At 43.3% G+C, this 21,423-nt stretch overlaps 1 protein-coding gene across 2 annotated transcripts; it reads right to left on the bottom strand.

The window, feature by feature from the left end:
* Positions 1 to 1,234: 1,234 nt before the first annotated feature.
* LOC145455884 (uncharacterized) lies at positions 1,235 to 20,912 on the bottom strand. 2 transcript variants are annotated; one of them, XM_080333914.1, is made up of 16 exons: positions 20,514 to 20,912; positions 16,963 to 17,119; positions 11,817 to 11,980; positions 11,555 to 11,674; positions 10,643 to 10,729; positions 10,439 to 10,587; positions 9,643 to 9,819; positions 9,440 to 9,578; positions 8,998 to 9,120; positions 8,839 to 8,931; positions 8,658 to 8,770; positions 5,440 to 5,570; positions 5,213 to 5,380; positions 4,644 to 4,721; positions 4,360 to 4,422; positions 1,235 to 3,668 (listed from the first exon to the last, which is right to left on the bottom strand). In XM_080333914.1, exons 1-16 carry the CDS (start codon positions 20,664 to 20,666, stop codon positions 2,032 to 2,034), a joined length of 3,552 nt encoding a protein of 1,183 aa, XP_080190040.1. In that variant the 5' UTR covers positions 20,667 to 20,912; the 3' UTR covers positions 1,235 to 2,031. The 2 variants fall into 2 exon arrangements, with proteins under 2 accessions (XP_080190040.1, XP_080190045.1); XM_080333919.1 differs by lacking the exon at positions 4,360 to 4,422.
* Positions 20,913 to 21,423: the final 511 nt, after the last annotated feature.

The following is a 21,423-nucleotide window of genomic DNA, read 5'->3' as shown; positions in this document are numbered from 1 at the left end:
ACGAGGAGTGCCGAAAACCATTTCCGCACAGATAAATGGAGGCTAATGCAATATTAACGCATAACGCTTACGACGATACTTTTGGTGTGATCGCAACATTTATGGCACCAAAATGAAGAGACATATATTTTATGAACATATCACGTCCAGGATCTAGCGCAGGGGCGGGCAATATACGGACCGCGGGCCGCGACGGCATTTTGATCGGCACGCAGAGAGTTTCCACCTTCAAAGTGAAATACTTATCTAAAAGTACAGACAAATTTTATGCGCCAAAGAATGGATCCAAGTTTTCCAACCCGAGAAAGACTGTCATGAAACGACTTGTTTTGTTCGGGTCTACGTATATATTTACGATCAAACATTTTCGACCATGAACAATTAAACAACAACAAGACAAGCCTGCGTACCAATATAACTGGTGCTATGAATTTCAGGGTTGGAGCGTAATGCTTTGATAGCAACGAAACACTTCTTGCTCATCAAAAAACCAGCCTTGTCGATAGGGCATCCGCAATGAAAATGCGCCAAATCAGACAGCCGAGCTTTAAGAGCAGGTAGCCTATATCATTGTCCGATTTATGACCAATGTCAACCGAAAATATTCGGGTCCATTCCAATATGAATATACTATTCAATTGTAAACTGAAGTTCTGTACCTCCAAGAAGCGGTTCAAATCGTGGTTATGGATATCACGGGAAAAAATGGATTTCGGGGCGAGGTTTCAATCTCTGCATTGCGACAAATCAGGGAAATACTTCGGAAATTCTCATTTCAAACGACTGTTTACTAACTTGATGAGACTGAGAACCTCAAATCGAGAAGGTTTCACAGACATCAAGAAGTCACCCTGATTGACGTTACTATCTCGATATTATTTTTTCCACAAACCCCCACAAAACGTCTCTAAACAGCAATACATTTGTATCAGCAGGTTATGGGAAAATTGGCAATGAAAATGAATTTCCACACTACGATAGTTCATGTCAGACGATTATGATGATGATATGAGTCATGAGGTTTTAGCAGTTGTGGCGCGAAACTGCCTCATGCTTTCTCAAATTAAAAAAAATAAAAAATAAAAATTAGGTTATCAACCATTTAAAAAAAATTGAGGTCTCGCGGACCCCCTGAAATTGCTTCGCGGACCCCTAGGGGTCCGCGGACCCCCGGTTGAGAACCGCTGCTCTAGCCCTTACCCGCTCTTAGCGGAAAAACCACAGAAACATCATCTTGCTTTCGACAACGTGTATTATAAATCAACGCCAAGGCACGGAAAATTTTGTGCAGCCACCAAACACGGCACCCCACAAAACTCTCCGTGCCTCGGCCACGACAAAACATTCCGGGTTTGTGGTTAGAAACACGGGTAAACGTCTAAGAACCGATCGAGAACATTATTCACACAACTCATCTTCGCAAAGTCGTCGGTTACCGCGCAGACAGACAACAGTAAAAACTGCACGGGAAGCGTTAACATATCAGACTCCTTCAAAGTCGGGTGACCCCAAAACACTGCAGGTGCCAATAAACAAATCGCACCCTACCGAGGAAGGGAACAGGAGTACGGTAGCTACGCAACATCAGGGTCAGACTTGGACAACAGGAAAATCAGTTTTCAGCGATTCTAAATTAGATTAGAATTAAAATTTAAGAATAGAAGCATTTCGAACTACCAGCATTTCGCTGTACTAGACATCTAGAATTACCCAGTTGCCCAAGTCCGATCGGGATATCTCAAAGCGACAAAATATATAACAGACAACACACGAAACATTACAGACATACATGAAGGCCAGACGGCCGCACAAATAACGCGGTTTCGATTCGATACGCACAACCGACATAACCGTCCCGGTAGAACACGTAACAGATTTGGCAAACACAAAACACGAGCGACACAAACACATAGTGAGAAAATATAGAGTGTAAAAAATCAGATCGTTAAGGTGAGAAAAGAATAAATTGAATAATGTAACAATTGCAAAATAAAGAAATTCGCGCCGATCACAACATGCCCGCCAAAGCGTTCACGTCACTTCCATGGGCTGACCGTTTTTCGCGCTGCTGTTCAAACCTGGATTATCCGAAACAGCCACGCTTTCCGATTGAGCCGCCGACGTTGCCTGGCTGTCCAACGCAGACTCCATCGGCACGCTCTTCGATATCACGACGGCCGGGTTGTTCTTCGGCGCGAAAGAAATCAATGGTTTTGACGCATGCCCCGACCGGCTGTCCGGTATCAGCGTGATATGAGACGGAACTGCACCGACTTTGGAATGATTAGCGGCTAGCTGTCTCGAAGTTGCTATGTTTATCGCGCGAGTCGCGTTGACGCTGGCCTGCTGAACGCGCGGACGTTTCGAAATGACAGTCAGCGACTTGTTGCTGGGACCCATCTTAAAACCGGCCGTGACCGGATGTATCTGGATGCCCGTTTGAGCGCCGTGAGGCCCCAGTTTTAAAATATTCGGGCCAGAGCCGGCAGAGACCCAAGTAGATCCCGCGTGGTGCGCGGCCTGCTGGGGCGATCCCGACACAGTCAACGTCCCGATATTTCCGTCGGGGTGCTGCTGTAGCGTAAAAATCTGACCCACACCGCTCGAAGGCGTCTGCACCCTAGCCACGTTGATACTGACGGTCTTGGCTTGGTTTAAATTCAAGGTGGCCGAACCAGTAGTGCCCGCGTCCGATCCAGTGTTGCAGTTGGGCGGCAAGCTAGACGCCAAAGTCCCACTAGCCGGGGTCGCAATTAATATAGTCGGGGTGTGCCCGCTGCTGTTCGGTATCGACAGCTGAGACAGCCCCAAGTGCTTTTGCGGCGTGGCGGGGGTCAGCGCCAGATTCAACGAGCCTTGATGACCGAGCAACACTCCGTGCTGACCTGGTTTGTACTGCGACGGGACCAGCGTGGTCGTATTAACGCCGGACAAGGGCAGATTTCCGGACAGCTGATACTCGGCAACACCTTTTGTAGACTGCGACCTTGTCGGAGGGGCGATATACAGCATCCCTGTATCGGAATTATTACCGCCTTGATTACTGTGACCGAGCGTACCGCTGAGCGTCGTGTGCGAATTCAAAGCGACCCCCGTCGTGGCCTGGGCCTGCAGCGTCGTTGTCCCGGTAGTACTCCCCGTATTTCCGATTCTCAAAGTAGCCATGACCACAGGCATGTTACTTACAGACTTGTGCCCCGGCGTTTCGCCCAAAGAATCGGTCGAGAGCGCCCCGGTTTTGACAGATGTCCTGCTGTTCAACAAGTGGGTCGTTGTCACGGGGCTACTGTTACTGGATGTTTGCGACCCGCACGCGTTGGTCAGGGAGACCTTCGAAGGCGGTCCGGTCACAGTCAGAGTGACCGAGGTGGCGGTGAGCGGCTTTGGTTTCGAGCCCGTAACCGGCATCAGCGTGGCGTGCCCGAGCTTGCTCGGGTCTAAATTCAGGCGGCCGCCCTTCTTGAGCGTGACCGACTGGCCCAGCTGCGACGCGGGCACGTTGGACGAGTACTTGCCTGGCGACTGACCGGTGATGTTGCCGATAAACGTCATCCCGGCGGCGCCTCCGACCGAGTTGACGAAATTCGAAGATGTCGACGACACGAGACTCAACCGGACTTGTTGGGGCCTGGGACATTTTGCGCGCGACTTTGGATTCGGCGAGGAATCTGCGAACGATGAGAGACAGGGCGTTAGAAATGTATGTTTCGATATTGAATCGTTTCAGAAACATTTCCAATCGTTAAATTGCTATTGCTGACTAGGGTCACCATAATATCGTCCTGATTTCAAAGATTAATTCTTCTTTTGAAAAGCTAGGAAACTTATAAAGCTGCATTGTCCATATTTACAAGATTTCTTTCAGTCATCAGCTACCCAAGTGGGCTGTGAACGGGTGATTAGGCTACTCAGAGTGTTTGCGCTGTAGTAAGTTTTTGATCCATGTCAATTGCAGCTCTGTTTATAACCCAACAATATTCCAAATGATCTGGGGTCTACATTTTCAGGAGATGGAAATGAGGAAACATAAACGTAAACGATTGTGAGCCATGCCGTAAACAATCCCCACAAAGTGACAAATCAGACGACAGCTCTAATACGACCAAATAAATGTTATCGATTTCACTTTGAAGACGCAGCCCGCACTGCAGACAGCAAATCAATGTAATTTGAAACGATCACCCGGGCTATCACCAAGCACGTTCTGCCCGGTGAAATTCAAACGAAACTCATGCATCAGGCGTTAGTCGAAAGAACAGAGCCGGAACAGGGACATTACGTGGTTGGGGGAAGGAAAAGCGGAAACAAGCCAGAGTAGAAACAAAAGCCGCATGTGAGATAACTAGCATCTGGTCTCACCTGAAGTGACCAAGGCTGAGACAGCGAAGAGGGCAGTAGGTTTGTCCAACTGAGATCCTCGAACTAGACAAAAGGCACCAAACTCAATAATGATAGTGATTTCGTAATGAAAAATACGGCCTTAGATAACGGATCCCAGCAAATCGTTCAAAACCTCAAACATAGCACCAGGGTGTGTGAAAAATACGTGTGAACTCGACGGGAAAGACTACAAACAAACCTACAAACGCAGGCAGGCACTACTACTGTTTGCCAGTAAAGCACATAAAATGCAGCAGACTCACCGTTTATACGTTTCTGCGGTGATTTCTTTTGAGGCGATTTTGTATGGCCTTTGGTACTCAATCGTTTATGCAAGAGGCCTGACGAGAGAAAGGCACAAAGTTATATACACAATTAGAAATCACATGCCACTACCGGTGTCATGATGGTATTCCTAAACCATGCTGTTCAGTGTTCACTACTAGCTAACATCTCCACATCAGTAGTTTCCAACCCCGGCCGGGTCAGACCAAAGACCTGATTAGTAACACTGGCATCCATCACTTCGCCCACTTGACGCATCATGCACTCATGATATGCCTAGGCACAGATCATGTGTATGTATATCATGAGTCGGTGTAAAAACATCTAGGACAAAAAATTAACTACGTTCTTTCTTTTCCAGTTTATATCATTTTATAATTATAACTGCCGATTCCGGCAATTTTTCAATTAAAATACAGTTCCGTCATTTTTTCACAAGGTTGAAAAAATTGGGATGCCACGGTGTGAAAAGGTTGGGTATCCTCGACCTACAAACTAAATTCCGCAGAAATGAAAAAAAGACGGCATGGAAACGCGTAGTCGGTACCTTTGTTGTTGAAGTGATTCGCTAGTCCAACAGATGATTGACCAAACGCCTTTGTCGGCGTACTTTCCACCGGTATTTTATCCCCCAGATCGTGACGAGGCGACCTCTGCTGTTTGCGCGGAGACGAACTGTACGGCCGATAGCGCCTCCAACGCCCGTGCTTAATTTCTGCGAGCGAATTGAGGCGTGAGTGATACCGCTCGTCAAACGAAATCGAGTATTCATACCTTGTAAAAGTTCTTGCAGGTCTTGCTTGTGAGGTAGGTGGTTAGAGTCGGGATGCAGGTCGATTTCGGCAAACTGCCTGCTACGCGACGAGTGTGCGCGGTCCAGCATGATTCTCCCTCCCCGACCGACCCTGCAAACCACACCATATGGTCAGTAACAAGGTGTTTCTACAATTTTGGAGTGCTAAAGCAGGTTTTTCTTCAATGTCCTGTATTGTATACTCAAGTCTGTTATATCTTAGACCAGTGGTTCTCAACCGGGGATCCGCGAAGCATTTTCAGGGGGTCCGCGAAGCCTCTAAACTTGCAAACTGATTGGTTGTTACGAGGCAGTTTCGCTTCGTTACTGCTACAACTTCATGACTCACATCAACAGAATGGCCGTCTGAGATGAAATATCCAACTGTGCAAACTCATTTTAATTGCCAAATTGCCAATAGCCTGCTGATAAAAATATATTGCCGTTTAGAGATGTTTGTCGGGGTTTGTGGAAAAAATGAAAAAGTTGGAATAATAAGGTCAATTAGTGTGACCAGGCGCGTAGCCAGCCGAAAAATAAGGAAGGGATTTTAAAATAGAAGGGCGGGGTTTCGATGTTTTGCGAATTTACTTAATATAGCGTCATTTCATTAGGGTTAAGTACATGCGTAAATGACGATAATACATTATACAATCTCCTCGTGTTCGCGATTATACGCGTTTGATAAGCTTGTCGACGAGTCCGGAAGTACTGTTAATTAGCGACTCCCTGATCTGTCGTCAACAATTAAATACCTGCGCTTATCAAAGCGTCGAACAATTAAATACGCGCGCTCATCAACGCAGCCTCGTCGACTATTTGCGCAAGTCGAAATGTCCGAGATTTTGGGGAATATGTGCCATAATGACGCCGATTTCATGTGCTTCAAACCTGTCCTATTTTATAACTCAAGTCGATACACAAATTACACATATTCTGATGGTTAAGTTTAAGTATTAACGGAGATATATTACGCACACGTCGCACATGTTTACGGACATTCGATGTCTTTCAGTTTCGCGATGTCACTCTTTAATCACAATCGCTAATCAGCATACAATCAACGGCATGGTCTCTAAGCCATCGAGAGATAGGAGCCAAACCATGCTAGGCCCGAGACGCGATAGTTAGGCTAGCGATGGAGTTAGGCTAGCGAGGATCTATTGATATATCTTTCGTATTAGGCCTATTGCAGATGCGATTGTGTAGGCCAACCAATGATATCGTGCGCTTATCAATGCGTCGAACGTCGAACAACTAAATACGCGCGCTTAGCAATGCGTCTTACGTCTTACATAGCCTCTGCGACGATTTGCGCAATTCAAAATGTACGAGTTTTTATGGAATACGGGCTATAATGACGCCGATTTCAGGTGGTTCAAACCTTACCTCTTTTTAGCCTTGACAAACAGCTTTTGATGGTTATGTTCAAGTATTAACGGAAATCAATTACGCATGTACGTACGCACGCGTCGCATATGTTTGCGCACATTCGATGTAATTCAGTTTCGAGATGTCACTCTTTAATCACAATCGCTAATCAGCATATCCTTAACGGCCATTTTATCCGAGCCATCGGGAAATATGAGCCAAAGCATGGTAGGCCCGAGACGCGGTAGTTAGGCTAGCGATATCTTTCGTATACTAGGCCGCTTGCAGATGCGGTTGTGTGGGTCAGCGATGATATCGTGCACACCGGGCCTATAGCAGATGAGATTATTCAAGCCAGCGGAACTAGGCTTGTTGGAGACGCGACAAATCAGGCTAGCAACTATTGCCGAGCACGCGGCAATGAATGACCTAATTTCGCAATCATCTCAGCGGATGATCGTGTCGCGTTACATTGTGCAGTCCATCGCGCACGGACGCTGATTGGCTACACGCCTTTCGCTAATTTGCCGCACTCAACACTGATAATACGACTTATTGAATTGCAACCGACCATTAGCGTCAGAACGATCATTTCAAAAGAAAGGGGTTTCGCGTTTAAGAAGGGGGTTTCACGCTTCTAAAGGAGGGGGTACCGACCCCCGAAACCCCCCCTCTGGCTACGCGCCTGAGTGTGACCTCAAATGTTTGCATAAATCCATTCTTCCGGTGACATACATAACCACTATCCCAAAACAACTTCAAGATGAGCTGCTAGATAGAAATGACTAGGATGGACGTTATCTGTTCAATGAAAAACCTGAGTCTCAATTTCGGTGGTATATATGCTGCGATCATACTCAAAGGGGTCGTCGGTGCCCGTTATTATACCATTCGTCACCACCTATACTTGTAGAAATAAATTTTCGGCACTCGTTCATATCAAATCGAAGGGGCGGATTTCCAAGATACGACCATGTAAACTCAAAAAATGAGCTGCAGAATTCGCTACCGTCTACCAAATTCCCACATAATTAGTGTGATGCTAATTTGTTGCTATTTGACACTAGCCTGCAATCATTATTCGCAAAACACAGATGACGGTTGTACGATTATTGATTGAGCTTGTCTGTGGTATCCATGGTGTTTGTCGACTACTATGGTCATTCTCACCAGGCCAATTTTCTTCATTTTTATTCCGTGGCTGCTGACCCGAATCTAGGCTTTTATAAGCCACCGCTTACACGGATGAGATGGCGAGGAGTAACTCAGATAAACCTCCAACACTTGGGTAGGTAATCTGGAGTCCATCTCGGTTGGACCTGAACCCGCAACCCCAGTGGTGTTGCTGCTGGGGATTATACCACTACGCTATCTCGCCAAATTGAGCTAAATTTGAACTAAAACTTCGGGGGTCCGTGGGGTCCTTGACGGTCCAAAAGGGGTCCGCAAAGACAAAAAGGTTGAGAACCACTGTCTTAGACTACGTCCACTTGTACTCGACAACCTTTTAGGTAATACTACATAATCTGCACAGTTTAGATTCTGCAAAGCAGAAAGCAGTTTACCAACGAATCTCCATCTTTTTTACGAGTAAATTTGTTATTAAGAACAGGGTGAAACACCCATCGTTTTACAGAACTGGACACATTTTCGAAGATTGTACATATTTGCAGTGTCATTAATAATTTTGTGTTTTCTGTAAAACTACTTGTAATCGAGCAGCAATTCCCGGTGTTGCTTTTACTTCTACTGGAGTAGCAAAGCTTACTACATCGATCCCCTCGCACAGAAAACAGTCAGAGCGTCGCAACACCTGACAGTGTCTCACCTTCGACGACAAAGTCCCATGCATTTCTCCGGTATCGTCAACGTCGTTAATGAGTAACGGTGCCGTTCGTCCGTCATCCACGGCCAGTGATCGCCAGCGAGATCGTCTCGAGGCTAAACACAGACACATACCAAGTAATTTCAAACTACTATAGCCACATTGTCAATTCCATCGTCCTTACAGCTTCGTATTTGCATCCGGGCTTCCTGCGGAACGCGTATAGTCCGTCTGGATTTTTCTTTCGATCGTCCGCGGGCGCCACAGATCCAGAAACCTGGAAGGAAACGGAAAAAAACAACGTCAATGCAAGACATAATTGTACCAAGACCCGCAAACTCACAGGGCTTTTAGGTCTTACGACCTCCTCGTCGCTCGAATGAAACTCGTACTGTTTCATCGTGTCGACCGCCTGCTCGTAAGTCAGGTTCGAGTAACTCACAGACTTAGCTTGGAACGCAACGCTCTGCCGAAGAAATCACGATTGCCAGTTAAAGTGGGTACAGCAAGGAGACTCCTGGAGGCACGTAACTTCAACATACAATACAGCAATATATTCTTATTGAAATATACCCAAAGATTTTCGTGTGACACTCGTCAGTAACTAAATTCTCATGAGCAACGTTTATCGTATACGATTGCCGATATACAAAATTCTTTTTGACTCTACTAGCCACTGACGATTACCTCTGACGTGCGTCAGCCGATAATATTCCGGGTCATTTTGACATGAAAATACTATCCAATTATATAGAGGTGTAGGAAACGCCTCAAAGGCATCGTACCTTCTTTTGGATACCAACGTGCGAGCCGGGCAACGATGAAATGCTAGTCGCCATAACGGAGGGAGTGGACGACACCGGGGCAGAAGCATTCGCACCCATCCGAATCTTATCTTTCTTCTTATACCGCCTCATTTTTTCCCTAGAATTCCAACGGGACAATTACAAAATCTCAAACATATCGACGGCAAACTCGATTTCCGAACCTTTCGATCTCGGACTTGATGCGGTGCTTCACGGCAGTGGCCGCGTTGGCGCCGGCCGCTTTACTCCCAGAGAGATGTTTCACTTTGCCGGTGATCGCTTTCAGGTTGCCCTGACCGATCGCCAGCTCCCGCTTGGCCATCTTCAGTCCCTTGCCGTCCCAGTCTCTCATTTGGTACCTGGTAGTTGAAATATTACGATTGGACATCAAAAGGTTGACCGTAATACCATTCGCAGTCACACTTGCACAAACTAATGGATTTTCAAAATGCGCAACTAGAACTAGAATGCTTTTCAAATCTCGTACCTAGAACTGACCACCTTTAAAAATCGTTACTACAGTAACCAAATAGATTAAATTTCAAAGGAAACCGTTCATTTTTATCTTATCGGACACGAATCGGCTTCCAAAAAGACGGGGTTTCTAGTTTGAAACGGGAGGGGCCTTGACCCACAAAGCCCACCCGCTGGCTACACCACTGTTTGCAGTGATGATTATGAGCTAGCAATGGCTGCAGAACATCACACACCAGAACACCAGTATTGAGATTCACGCCAAATGACCACACTAGTTTTTTAGTTGTTCGGCAACTAAATTACTTCTATGTGCAACTAGAACTAAAACTAATCACTTTTCAAAATCCGAACTAGAACTGGACCAGCAGTCAGTTGAACGTCACCTAGAACAGCAGTACCAGTAGCTAGTATTAGAACTACTCAAAAAACCAGCACTCCGTTGAGCGTCAACCGACTATATTGGTATTTCGTACAAGTCTGTTCACAGCGGTTAAATCGTACCGTTTTTCCGCGACTTCCAATGTCAGGTGAAGCAGTTCGCATTTGCATTTCTCTCTCCTCTTCACCATCTCCAAGATCGTCACGGCGCGCGTCAAATCCCGTCTCAACTTGAGCATCTTCTCGTACGAGGCCTCGTCGTTTTTACGGTTCTGGGGAGAGAATACATAAGAAAAGAGCGATACGCCTCGGTGACAAAACACACACCTTTCGCGTCTGCATTTTCTCGGTCCGCCTACGGAAAGCAACGTACGAGTCCCCGCTGGAAGAGCCATCACGTCTCTCTTGCCTCACCTGCATCAAGCAAAGTATGATATGTTTCATCAAATCAAAGCAGACCCAGGAATTGGTCATGATTTTGCTGCGAATTTGACTTGCAACAATGAAGGAATAAAAACAATAAATCTCAAGACTTTGCAATATATTTCTGGCACCCATCATCAAGACATTGAGTATATCGAGACACATATCCAGCAATCACATGCGTGTGACATAACTTGACCACCTATAAGATGTAGGTATGGCAGAATGGCGCAGCCTAAACTTCATTACACATTAAAACTAGGAAGGGAGTGAAGGAAACTGCATAATCATAAAACATAATCTCCTATATGCAGTTACCAGCTAACGGACACACTGACACTAAAATTTAGAGCAGCAATTCCTACAAGCCTCGAAACAGAGTAATGCTTTGCATACAGACGGCATTGCTACATGACCATCACAAACATCACTTTAACAAAATAGTGCAGTTACGAAATTTATAAATCTTGCTTAGGTCTATTAAACTCTCGTGAAATATTTTACAGTCGCACAAATACAATACGGTGCTTACTGCTTAATATCCGGTGAAGCGGTATTAGCAAAAGTAATAATCAACATGTCTTTATTGTTCTGTTAGTCACAGCTAGTGGGAGAATCGGCATATTTCGCACTTTTGTAAATCAACGATACTGGATTTAGTTTTGTTAATTAGCTAAGCAAATACTCAATACTGATACAGATGCGGCCTGGACCCTGGATTCAACATTGAAAAGGACTGCTGCATCTTATACCATAACAATCAGCGACCCACCTTACTATTTAGAACCGCTGCAGAGACCTAGCACAAAATCTTACTTGGAATGTAATCGAACCGCTGTTTGACTTGGCCCTTCTTTGAAGCCAATAATCATAGACAGCTTTGATTAAATCATCGTCCTCTTTGAGAAGTAGCTTCGCTTCCTGGAGACTGACCACCTGAATGAAAAAGCTCGGTTCAAGATGCGGAACGTTTGTATCAAACGAAACGTCGTCCAACACGCAAGGATCTATTTTAATCACCTCGGAATCAGTTACAAATTAACCGTGTGTGAGACTAGGGTTAACGCTGGTCTTGTACCTGGTTCCCACAAGACTTTTCCAATCTGTCGATCATCTCCTCAAACTGGATATCTGAGATCTCCAGGCCGGTGCGCTTGTTGGTGTCGCGCACCCAACGTTCGTCGTCACTGTCCATATCGTAATCCGGTTTCTCTTGCTCCATAATGGAGTTAAGGGCTTGAGCTGAAAGATACAGGTTACCATGTTGAACACAGAATAGGATCGGCAATTTGCACAACAGCCATTGATCAAAAACTCCTTAAACTAATGGAATATGGAAAATGAATACATTAGAACAGGTCATTGGAGGCGAGTGACGCGTAACGATAAGTGTAATATTGTATACAGTAGCCTATACACCATAATCTGATACTTACCTACACACAGTGGCATAGGCAGGCGGGTGTTTCACATCTCTCTCTCTCTCTATTCAAGCTATTATCGTAGTGAACAAAAGTGGAACTATAATTTAATATGCTTGGGTTCTGTCTTTTTATATGGCTATAAAGTTGTCAGCACAGTTATGATTATCAGATCGCTGTGGTATCAGTAATTGAACATGAAACCAAACAAATCCTTTTTTAAAAACACATATCTTTTTGTCGGCCGGCTAAGCTCTTGCCTAGACACAGGTCTCAAAACCCAACATACCGCCGCAATCAAGACTGGCTTATGTCCAATGTCCATTCTTATCAATGTAACAAACGGAACCACGGCCAAGATATGGTCGAAAGAAAATGAAAATCTACGGGAAGATGTGAAAAATGGGACATAACCTACTCTGATACAACAGTGACGATGCACTAGTGAAATATGATTCTGAAGGTGATATGATATGGAAGTATAGAGTAGAGCGGCGGTTCTCGACCTTTATCATCACGGATCGATGAAATTTCAAAACAAATGTTGCAGACCGGTGAATTTTTTATAATCATAATAAGCCTCTAGTTTAATCATGACAAATGTATGCAACCTGAATGTAATATTGGAAACTTAATTAATGCTGCCTTTCTGATATTGGATATGTATGTGGTTTCATTGAAATTTCTACCAGGCGAAGCTCGCAAAGTCTGTTGAAGACCGATAACTTGATTGTGATCTGTGTATCGCTTGAAAGACTTTGCCGTTTGCTATAGCCTCTATTATACTGCTAAGTGTTGCTTAATACGAAGTTGTTTAAAAGTATCCGTAGATTTCACGGATAGCTTGACTGCAACGAGTTGCAGGCTACTTTCAAACAGTACCGTTCAAAAAACATTGCGCCATTGTGGTGTACGCCTAAAGTAGACCGTGGACTCTCTGCAACGTCACCATGCAAAAAATACACCCAAAGCAATTTAATCTTTAATTTTTTATTTCTTTGATTAATGGACAAGCGTCCTACTTCTAACATTTTCAAGTCAAGATATCAACTTGTAATACATTTGGTGGACGGGCGGTTGACAACCACTGGCATAGTAGGGTGGAGTGAAAAATGGAAAATTTTGAATTTCAAAACGGACACTTGATATGTGGTGCCAAATATAAAAAAAATAATTTCTATAATAATTTTGGGCTCGTGCACCCTCTAGTGGTCGTGCAATTTCACCGAACGAGTCAAAAATAGCTAATTTCGCTATATATGGATGACCGCTTATGCTAGAAAGCTGATTTTGGGCTTAAAAGATGCGGAAGCAACAAGTTTCTATCTCACTTCCACAGAACTTTGTCTTAAAAATGAACAGAAAAAAAGTTTTGAGTAAATTATTGATTTTTGGCTGTTTTTTGGTAAAATTAGGGACTAAAGCAGTGGATGCGATGCTAAAAGTGTGTAGTGATTGATCCTATGACTGACAACTCCATAATGAAAGCACATAAATTGCAAATCCATATTGCTAACTCAAAAACATCAATTCTATATTGAAAAAAGATAGATCTCGAAGATCGTTTCACTACCAGAGTATCAGTCTGCACAATCTTTAAAATTTTGTATCATATTAAAGAATCTCATCTGCTTTCGAGAGTTCAGTTTTTGTCTGATGAGGTCATCTCTACGTTTAAATCCCGACACGTGGGCAGATGCTTCTGTCACCATTTTAACGTCTCTTTCCACTGCCTGGTTGGGCCAAGGATGATTGAGCCTTAATGATGATCACCTTAGATTTTCCAGTTCAAGTTTTTGATTGCTGGTGGCTGTTCCACATCTTTTGGATTCAAGTTGACAATTTAGTAGCATGATTCAGCCTTGATGTTTATAATTGGGACTTTAAACAATCTGATTCTAGTGCCAACGTTGTTTTTAGGTTTCGGTTATTATCATATCCTCCTTCAAAGTCGCCAATTAGAGTCTGGTATTCTGTTTGATCTGCTCATAGTTGTAATCTTGTTAACTGCAAGTCTTCTGAGGACTTAAACCATCAACAATGGAATTGTGCATTTTTATTTCAAGCCATGACCAAAAATAAACCTCCATGCAGAATTGAGCAAGATATTTTTTGCATGGATGACTCTGTCGCACATAGAACCTCAAAATTTGACATGTGCTATGTGGGACCAAGTTATCCGTGATTGTGCATTTTCATTTCAAACCATGACAGAAAATAAACCTCCATGCAGAATTGAACAAGATATTTCAGATTGCTTGATAGATGACTCTGTCGCACATAGAACCTCAAAATTCTGCATGGAGGTTTGTTTTCGGTCAGGGTTTGAAATAAAAATGCACATTTCAATTGTTGATGGTGCTATACACTTCTACAACATAGTTTCCCATGTTACAAAGCTTTCTGATACATGATTTCGTAATCTTGCACTATCTTTGGTGACACAACAAAAGGCATATTTTGCACATCCAGAAAATGTTTTTTTCTGGGAATGCTCGCTGATGATGATGAAGGCCTAAGAAGACTTGCAGTTAACAAGATTACAACTATGAGCAGGTCAAACAGAATACCAGACTCCAATTGGCTATTTTGAAAGAGGATATGTTAATCAACCAAAACCTAAAAACAACGTTGACGCTAGGATCAGATTGTTTAAAATCCCAATCATAAACGTCAAGGCCAAATCATACCACCAAATTGTCAACTTGAATCTAATAGATGTGGAACAGCCATTAGCAATAAAATACTTGTCATATCTCAAGCTGGAAAATCTAAGGCCATCACCATTAAAGCGTTGACCGAGGCATATGCTCATGTGTAGGGATATAGGCCTAAACGTAGCTAGAGATGGCTTAATCAGACAAAAACTGAAGTCTCGAAGGCAGATGAAATCCTTCAACTCGAAACAGGATTTCAAAGTGTGTGCAGACTAATACTCTGGTAGTGAAACCATCTTCGAAATCTATCTTTATTCAATATAGAATTAATGTTTTCAAGTTTTCAATATGGATTAGCAATTTATGTGCTTTCAATATGGAGTTGACGGTCATAAGATCAATCACTACACGCTTTTGACCTCGTATCCACTGCTTCAGTGTCTAATTTTGCCGAAAAACAGTCTAATAATTAGGGCGATTTTTTTTGACCTAAAAAACGGAAGATTTTGACCTAAAAAATCTAAATTTTGACTTTTTTTGACCTAAAAAAACTGAAATTTGACCAAATTTTGACCTCACGTATGCAAATTAGGTGTTTTCGCACATAATGTTAAAATTGTACTACTTATCTTCATTTCTGGTTAGAACTGTCTGTCCTTACAAAGTAGATTGACCTGAAAGAACGTTTTCGGCTCAAAAACTGCCAAATTTTTACATGAAAAAACTAGTATTTTAACGAAATCTGGCCCTATGAAGAATTGCAGTAGTTACATTACGTATTATGGTGGAATAATTAAAATTTGTTGTAGTACAACGAAAGATACTTTCCTACATTTTCGGGTAGAAAGTGTTTGTTTTGTTTGTTTGTGTTGTGGTATTCATGGTGTTTGTCAACTACTATGGTCATTTACACCAGGCCGATATTCTTCATTATTTTCCGTAACTGCCAACATATAGCACGGCCCAACTCTAGGCTTTTTTGTAAGACACCGCTTACGCGGATGAGGTGGCGAGGAGGAGCCTAGGTAAACCTCCAACACTTAGCTATCGGAATTATGAAGTCGACCTCGGTCGGAATCGAACCCACACCCATTGGTGTTGCAGCCCCGGATTATACCACTGCGCTATCTCGGGTAGAAAGTGTCTGTCCTTACTAAGTAGCTTGTCAAGAATGGAGAAAGAACGTTCAACAGCAGCAGTTGTTAGCTGACAACACTGAAATTGTGTGCACACTGCTTGCTGGTGATGCACCGTGTTGCTTCATTCTGACAATGTTGTCTATATCACAATTTTTCAGCTTGCGCTTCTTGATGTAAGAACCATGCAATGCCCAAGCAGTCTTGCTTCAGGTAGGATATTGCGGTTAGTTGACCATAAAACCATGTCACTATTTGTTTCATTTGACCGTTTATGATTCACAATGAGCAGACGATGGGCCGTTTACAACAGTAGGGCTATAAAGTAGGCTACAGGCTGTAAATTATCAAATGATAAGTTCACAGACAGCGCAAAATCTACGATACAAACGAAATGTAGAGGTCAAAAAATGTTTGATTTTGTAAACAATTTTGACAAATTTTGACCTAACGCCACAATTTTGACCTAATTTTGACTTTTTTTGACATGTCAAAAAAAAATCGCCCTACTAATAATCAATAATTTGCTTGTAACTTTTTTTTTGTTCATTTTTAAGACAAAGTTCAATGGAGGTGAGATAGAAACTTGTTGTTTCCGCATCTTTTAAGCCCAAAATCAGCTTTCTAGCGTAAGCGGTCATCCATATATAACGAAATTGGCTATTTTTAGCACGTTCGGTGAAATTGCACGACCACTAGAGGGTGCACGAGCCCAAAATTATTATAGAAATTATTTTTTTGCAATTTGCCACCACATATCAAGTGTCCGTTTTGAAATTCAAAATTTTCCATTTTTCACTCCACCCTACTGGCATAGAAGCAACCATTATCAAGATCAAAAAGTTGCTTTTCTATCACAAGTAATACTACGGCAATGGATTTCAACAATAAGGATTCATGGGATCATCAATTTCATAATATAAACGTTGTCATCGATTTCAGTGATTGGCAGGCCAAATGCCAGAATAACATGCATATCAAACTACTGTTCCGACAACATACGTACCCACCTTGATTATGAATGTATTGTTTTGGGAGGCGGAACTGTTTCTTGTAGATACTGTTGTAATAATCCACACCAACTTCAGCTTCTGGCACAGGTATGACCATGACTTTTTTGTCGCCATACACTTGTTGGGCAGATATTGCTCGCTGAAGATGATGCTCCTGCAAATGAAAGTTAGGAGAGTGTAAATAACAATGTTGATGGCTATCATATTTATATGATTAGGATTTCATCTACAAGCATATGGGCGAAGACAACTGCTTGCTTGGTAACAGTGACAGATACCCCGGCATCAGCAGAGTGTGGGAACAAAAATATCAATGGATATTGTATTTGTATTGGAATTTTACAAGAATTTCATGCCTGCTACACATGTAGGCTGTGGGCAAAGGTAACTGCTCACTGTGTTAGAGTTGCAGATATCTGGATATCAGCAGAGTATGGGAATGAAAGTATTAATTGCTGTCATGTCATATATAATCTTAAAATTATATGCCGGCTACAAACATATGGGCAAAGGTACCTGCTTATTGTGTAGTTACAGAAGTCTAGGTTTCTGCGAATCGTAATAAAATTTTCTAATAGTAATATGGATGAGAATTGGGCAAACCTAATGTAATAACCTACTAATAGGCAGGCGCCATTCAGGTGTGTAGCCAGAGGGGGGGTTTCGGGGGTTGAAACGTATTCAACTGTTCACGACAGATCAGGGACTCGCTAATTGACAGCACTTCCAGACTCGTCGACAAGGTTATCGTACGCATGTAATCGTCAACACGAGGAGACTGTATGATCGTCATTTGCGCATGCACTCAACCCTAATGATTTGATGTTATATTAGTAAATTCGGAAAAATCTAAATATCTCCCATATATTTCAAAACCCGCACCTGGCGCCAATTCATATGTTGTGCTGAATCGTGCACAGCTAATTCCAAGGGAAGTTATTTTCTTTTTCGATTGATGCGTCGCTCATGACCAGTTGCTAAATTGCTACCTACGAGCACAGCAAAACAACACCGTTATAATTACATCTACCCACGTCACAGCATTGCTTCATCAGAATGGATTTGTATGCCCCCTCAATGTGTTGTCATCAAGTTAGTTTTGAACGGTACGGAATAATTGTGCTGTTGCACTTAGATGACAACAATTTGTCATGATGTAACAGATCTGGGTGAAGATTTGTGGCTAACCATGTCTCTCCTTTGTGCGGGGCAAAAATTTGAGTTTGAGCAGAGCGTACTGTGTAGGGTTACCATACGTCCTCTTTTAAGAGGATTTGTCCTCTTTTTTGACTTTTTTGAAAGCGTCCTCCTTTTGAAAGTGTCCTCGGAGGACGCCCTTTTGTCCTCTTTTTTGAGATTTTGTCCTCTTTTTTGAAAATTTAGGTCAGATTTATAGGAAATTGCGAGTGATATGCCATAAATTAGCACAGAAGTGACGCTCCGGCAGGTATTTCGGAGTGAAAAACGACGAATTTAGCTCTGAGCGAAAAGATGACCTTTATGTTTTTTATCTAGTCATCCACCTAGCAATGTGTAGAGAAAAACGGTATTTTGAGCTCTGAGCGGAAAGATGACCTTTTTTTTAGTCATCCACCTAGAAATGTGGAGAGAAAAACAGAGTGGACCGGTTTTGCAAGTCTCAAATTTCTGAAAAAGTGTCCTCTTTTTCGATTTCCAAAATATGATAAGCCTAGTACTGTGAGCTATGCTTGTCTCGGAGTGGATAACAGACAGATTACCCGCATTTCGGAAGTCTAGCGTCCAATAGCAGGTCTAGCACACATATACGAATACTACACCCTACCGTACATGTTAGATTAAAATGATATAGCAAAGGGGTGAATGAAAGACCGAATACAAATCCCACACCATATTGTGAACTTAACCAGAGTCATAGATGCTTGGAGGTGTGAGGGACATGGGGATTACTGTTGACTGTGGTTGCCTGTGAACTCGGCCCTCAGTGAATTCGGCCCTCGGTGAATTCGGCCCTCGGGAAATTTTGTAATTAAGTGTATTAACAAGTATTAATATGAATTATTATACTAATGTTATTATCAACTGATTTGTCAATATTGTGAGGTCAGGGCATGCGTAGATCACGCAGTCACGGCGTGATCACGGATTGCGCAAGCGCCAAGCGCGGGAGATAACGCTAAGTTCACATATCGACCACGCGTGACCAGCTCATTGTCGAGTTGACTTGGCGAGGGGCGGACGTGCGACATCCTCGTATCTGTTCATGACATCGCATTGGGTCTTATCGCATTGTACATTGTGTGTCACTTGTTCAGATGAAATATATATCCCAACGATTTGTTATTGCTCACATATCAACCACGCGTGGTCTGCTCGTTATTGCAACTGTAGGTTGGGGTGGGGTCTTATGGTTGGGTAGGGGGACATTAGGGTTGGGGTGGCATTAGGGTTGGGGGACATTAGGGTTGGGAGTGGCATTAGGGTTAGGGGAGGGAAGTATTAGGGTTGGTGGTGGGTTAGGGTCCAAGTTGGGGTTAAGGTATCCCTAGATTAGGGGATGAGGGACATTAGGGTTGGAGTAGGATATTCGGGTTAGGGAAGGGGACAGTAGTGTTGGGGAAGGGGGGATATTAGGGTTGGAGGAGGGGATAGTCGGGATGGTTATGGGTTAGGGTTCAAGTTAGGGTATCCCAAGATTAGGGTGCCCTGACGTGAATATCCCCCAGTCATATTATGTAGGGTTACCATATTATGGAAGTCTGAAAAGAGGACCATATTTTCATTTGTAGTTTCGGAATCAGTAGCTTTTGATCAAGACCAGATTCAGTAAATTCTGCCCTCTGGAAGATGGGCTAACTTTTTAATTGCCAGAAATCCTACAGTCGCTGCCGCAAAATAATTCCGAATATAGCCTCAGCGAAGCAGAACGAAGCAGCAAAATCGGTCGTTGACATTCCAGGTGATTCTTCCTTATCTGAGATTGACCAATCACTTGATAATAATAGTAGTTTAATAATTAATAGTTGTTGATACACTTTATTACAAAATTTCCTGAGGGCTGAATTCACCGAGGGCCGAGTTCACTGGTAATCGACTGTTGGCACCAAGAACACTAGAATCTAGCTTACTGTGTGACCAAGGACATAGGGGTAGCCCTACAAACTTGGGGTGCGGTGAACAGATATAGATATTATTAGCATGACAATATCAATGAATCAGGAAACTATAATAAACAGACCATAAACGAGTGTTATACGCTGGAATCGGCTGGACCATGAAATTCAGTTTTGAGTTGACGAAAGTTCAATCAAGTGTGCACACTGCACAGTAAACCCCATAATTGAAAACGCTTCATGGTCACGTGTGCTGATCGGTAACAACTCAAAGTACAATTTAGATTGAGGATAATGTAAACAATATTGCGCGGGAGCAGTTCATTGTTGTTCAACTGTTCACATGGCACGTGCATAATGCTGTTCCCGCTTTGTCCACTCAACGACGCCAACTAGCGGCGGTGATTTTACGCAGTTTCAGCCTAATTTCGGTAACGCCCTTGAATTCAAACTTACAGATTCTTCTTCTTTCTCCATTCCTGTGGGCATTTGGGGCACCGCTCGATTCAATACTGAGTAGTCCGGCAGGTCAGCGACTTCATCCTTGCGGTAAACGGGCATCGACTTCGTGGCGTCCAGCGCACGAGCCCGAAATGAAAGCTTACTCATGACTGTCGTACTGTATCCTTCCCGGCCTTATTCCGCCTTAAACCTACGCCGCTTTCGAATTCTGCGCTTCTCGTCAACTGCACAGGCGTATTACACCTGTCGATAGGCGTAACTTCTCTGTCTGCGCCCTCAGATCCAGCCATAGCACTGAAAAACCCAACCAGACACTTCCCGCTCGACCCTTGTTTTCGCGTCCATCATGGCGGATCGACAGATTTCGACTAATCCCACAATGCAAAGCGCGTCGGCGCACTAATGATCTGCGCAGCTCTCTCACGCTCAACGATACTTCCTTCTCTGCCACGGTTGAATGACACTCCCCCGGTGGACGCACAAGGCACAACTAGTGTTTTATAGTAATCTGGTAACAGTATATATAGTAAAATGTTAACGGCGATATATAGCCGCGTGTATCTTTTATTCGCGACCTGCGGATAACACTACCCCATTGCCGACTCCTACGTAGGAAAAAACAATCGATGTATCCAGTATTCACGCAGAAGTACGAGATATGTTACTGTCGACTTGTCTTGTAACATCGTAAAAAAGCTGCAACATTAGTAGCAAAAAATTCGAATCGCGTCATGTAATCTAAAGTGATGACTCTCGATCCGCTGTGTCTATTCGCGAATGCTATCTAAGCTACAATTTGGCCACATATTCCCAGCGAGACATCCCCATGTCTTCATTTTGCACTTCTACATCCTTTGAAGAGTTTGAAAGCCATGATGTTCACAGAGTCAGTGGTATTTTAAAT

This window comes from Botryllus schlosseri, chromosome 2 (assembly GCF_051294905.1).
Source record: "Botryllus schlosseri isolate E-star chromosome 2, Bs_hap1, whole genome shotgun sequence".
Lineage (NCBI taxonomy): Eukaryota > Metazoa > Chordata > Ascidiacea > Stolidobranchia > Styelidae > Botryllus > Botryllus schlosseri.
The sequence above is the reverse complement of the archived record's forward strand: the minus strand, read 5'-3'. Positions and strand labels throughout refer to the sequence as shown.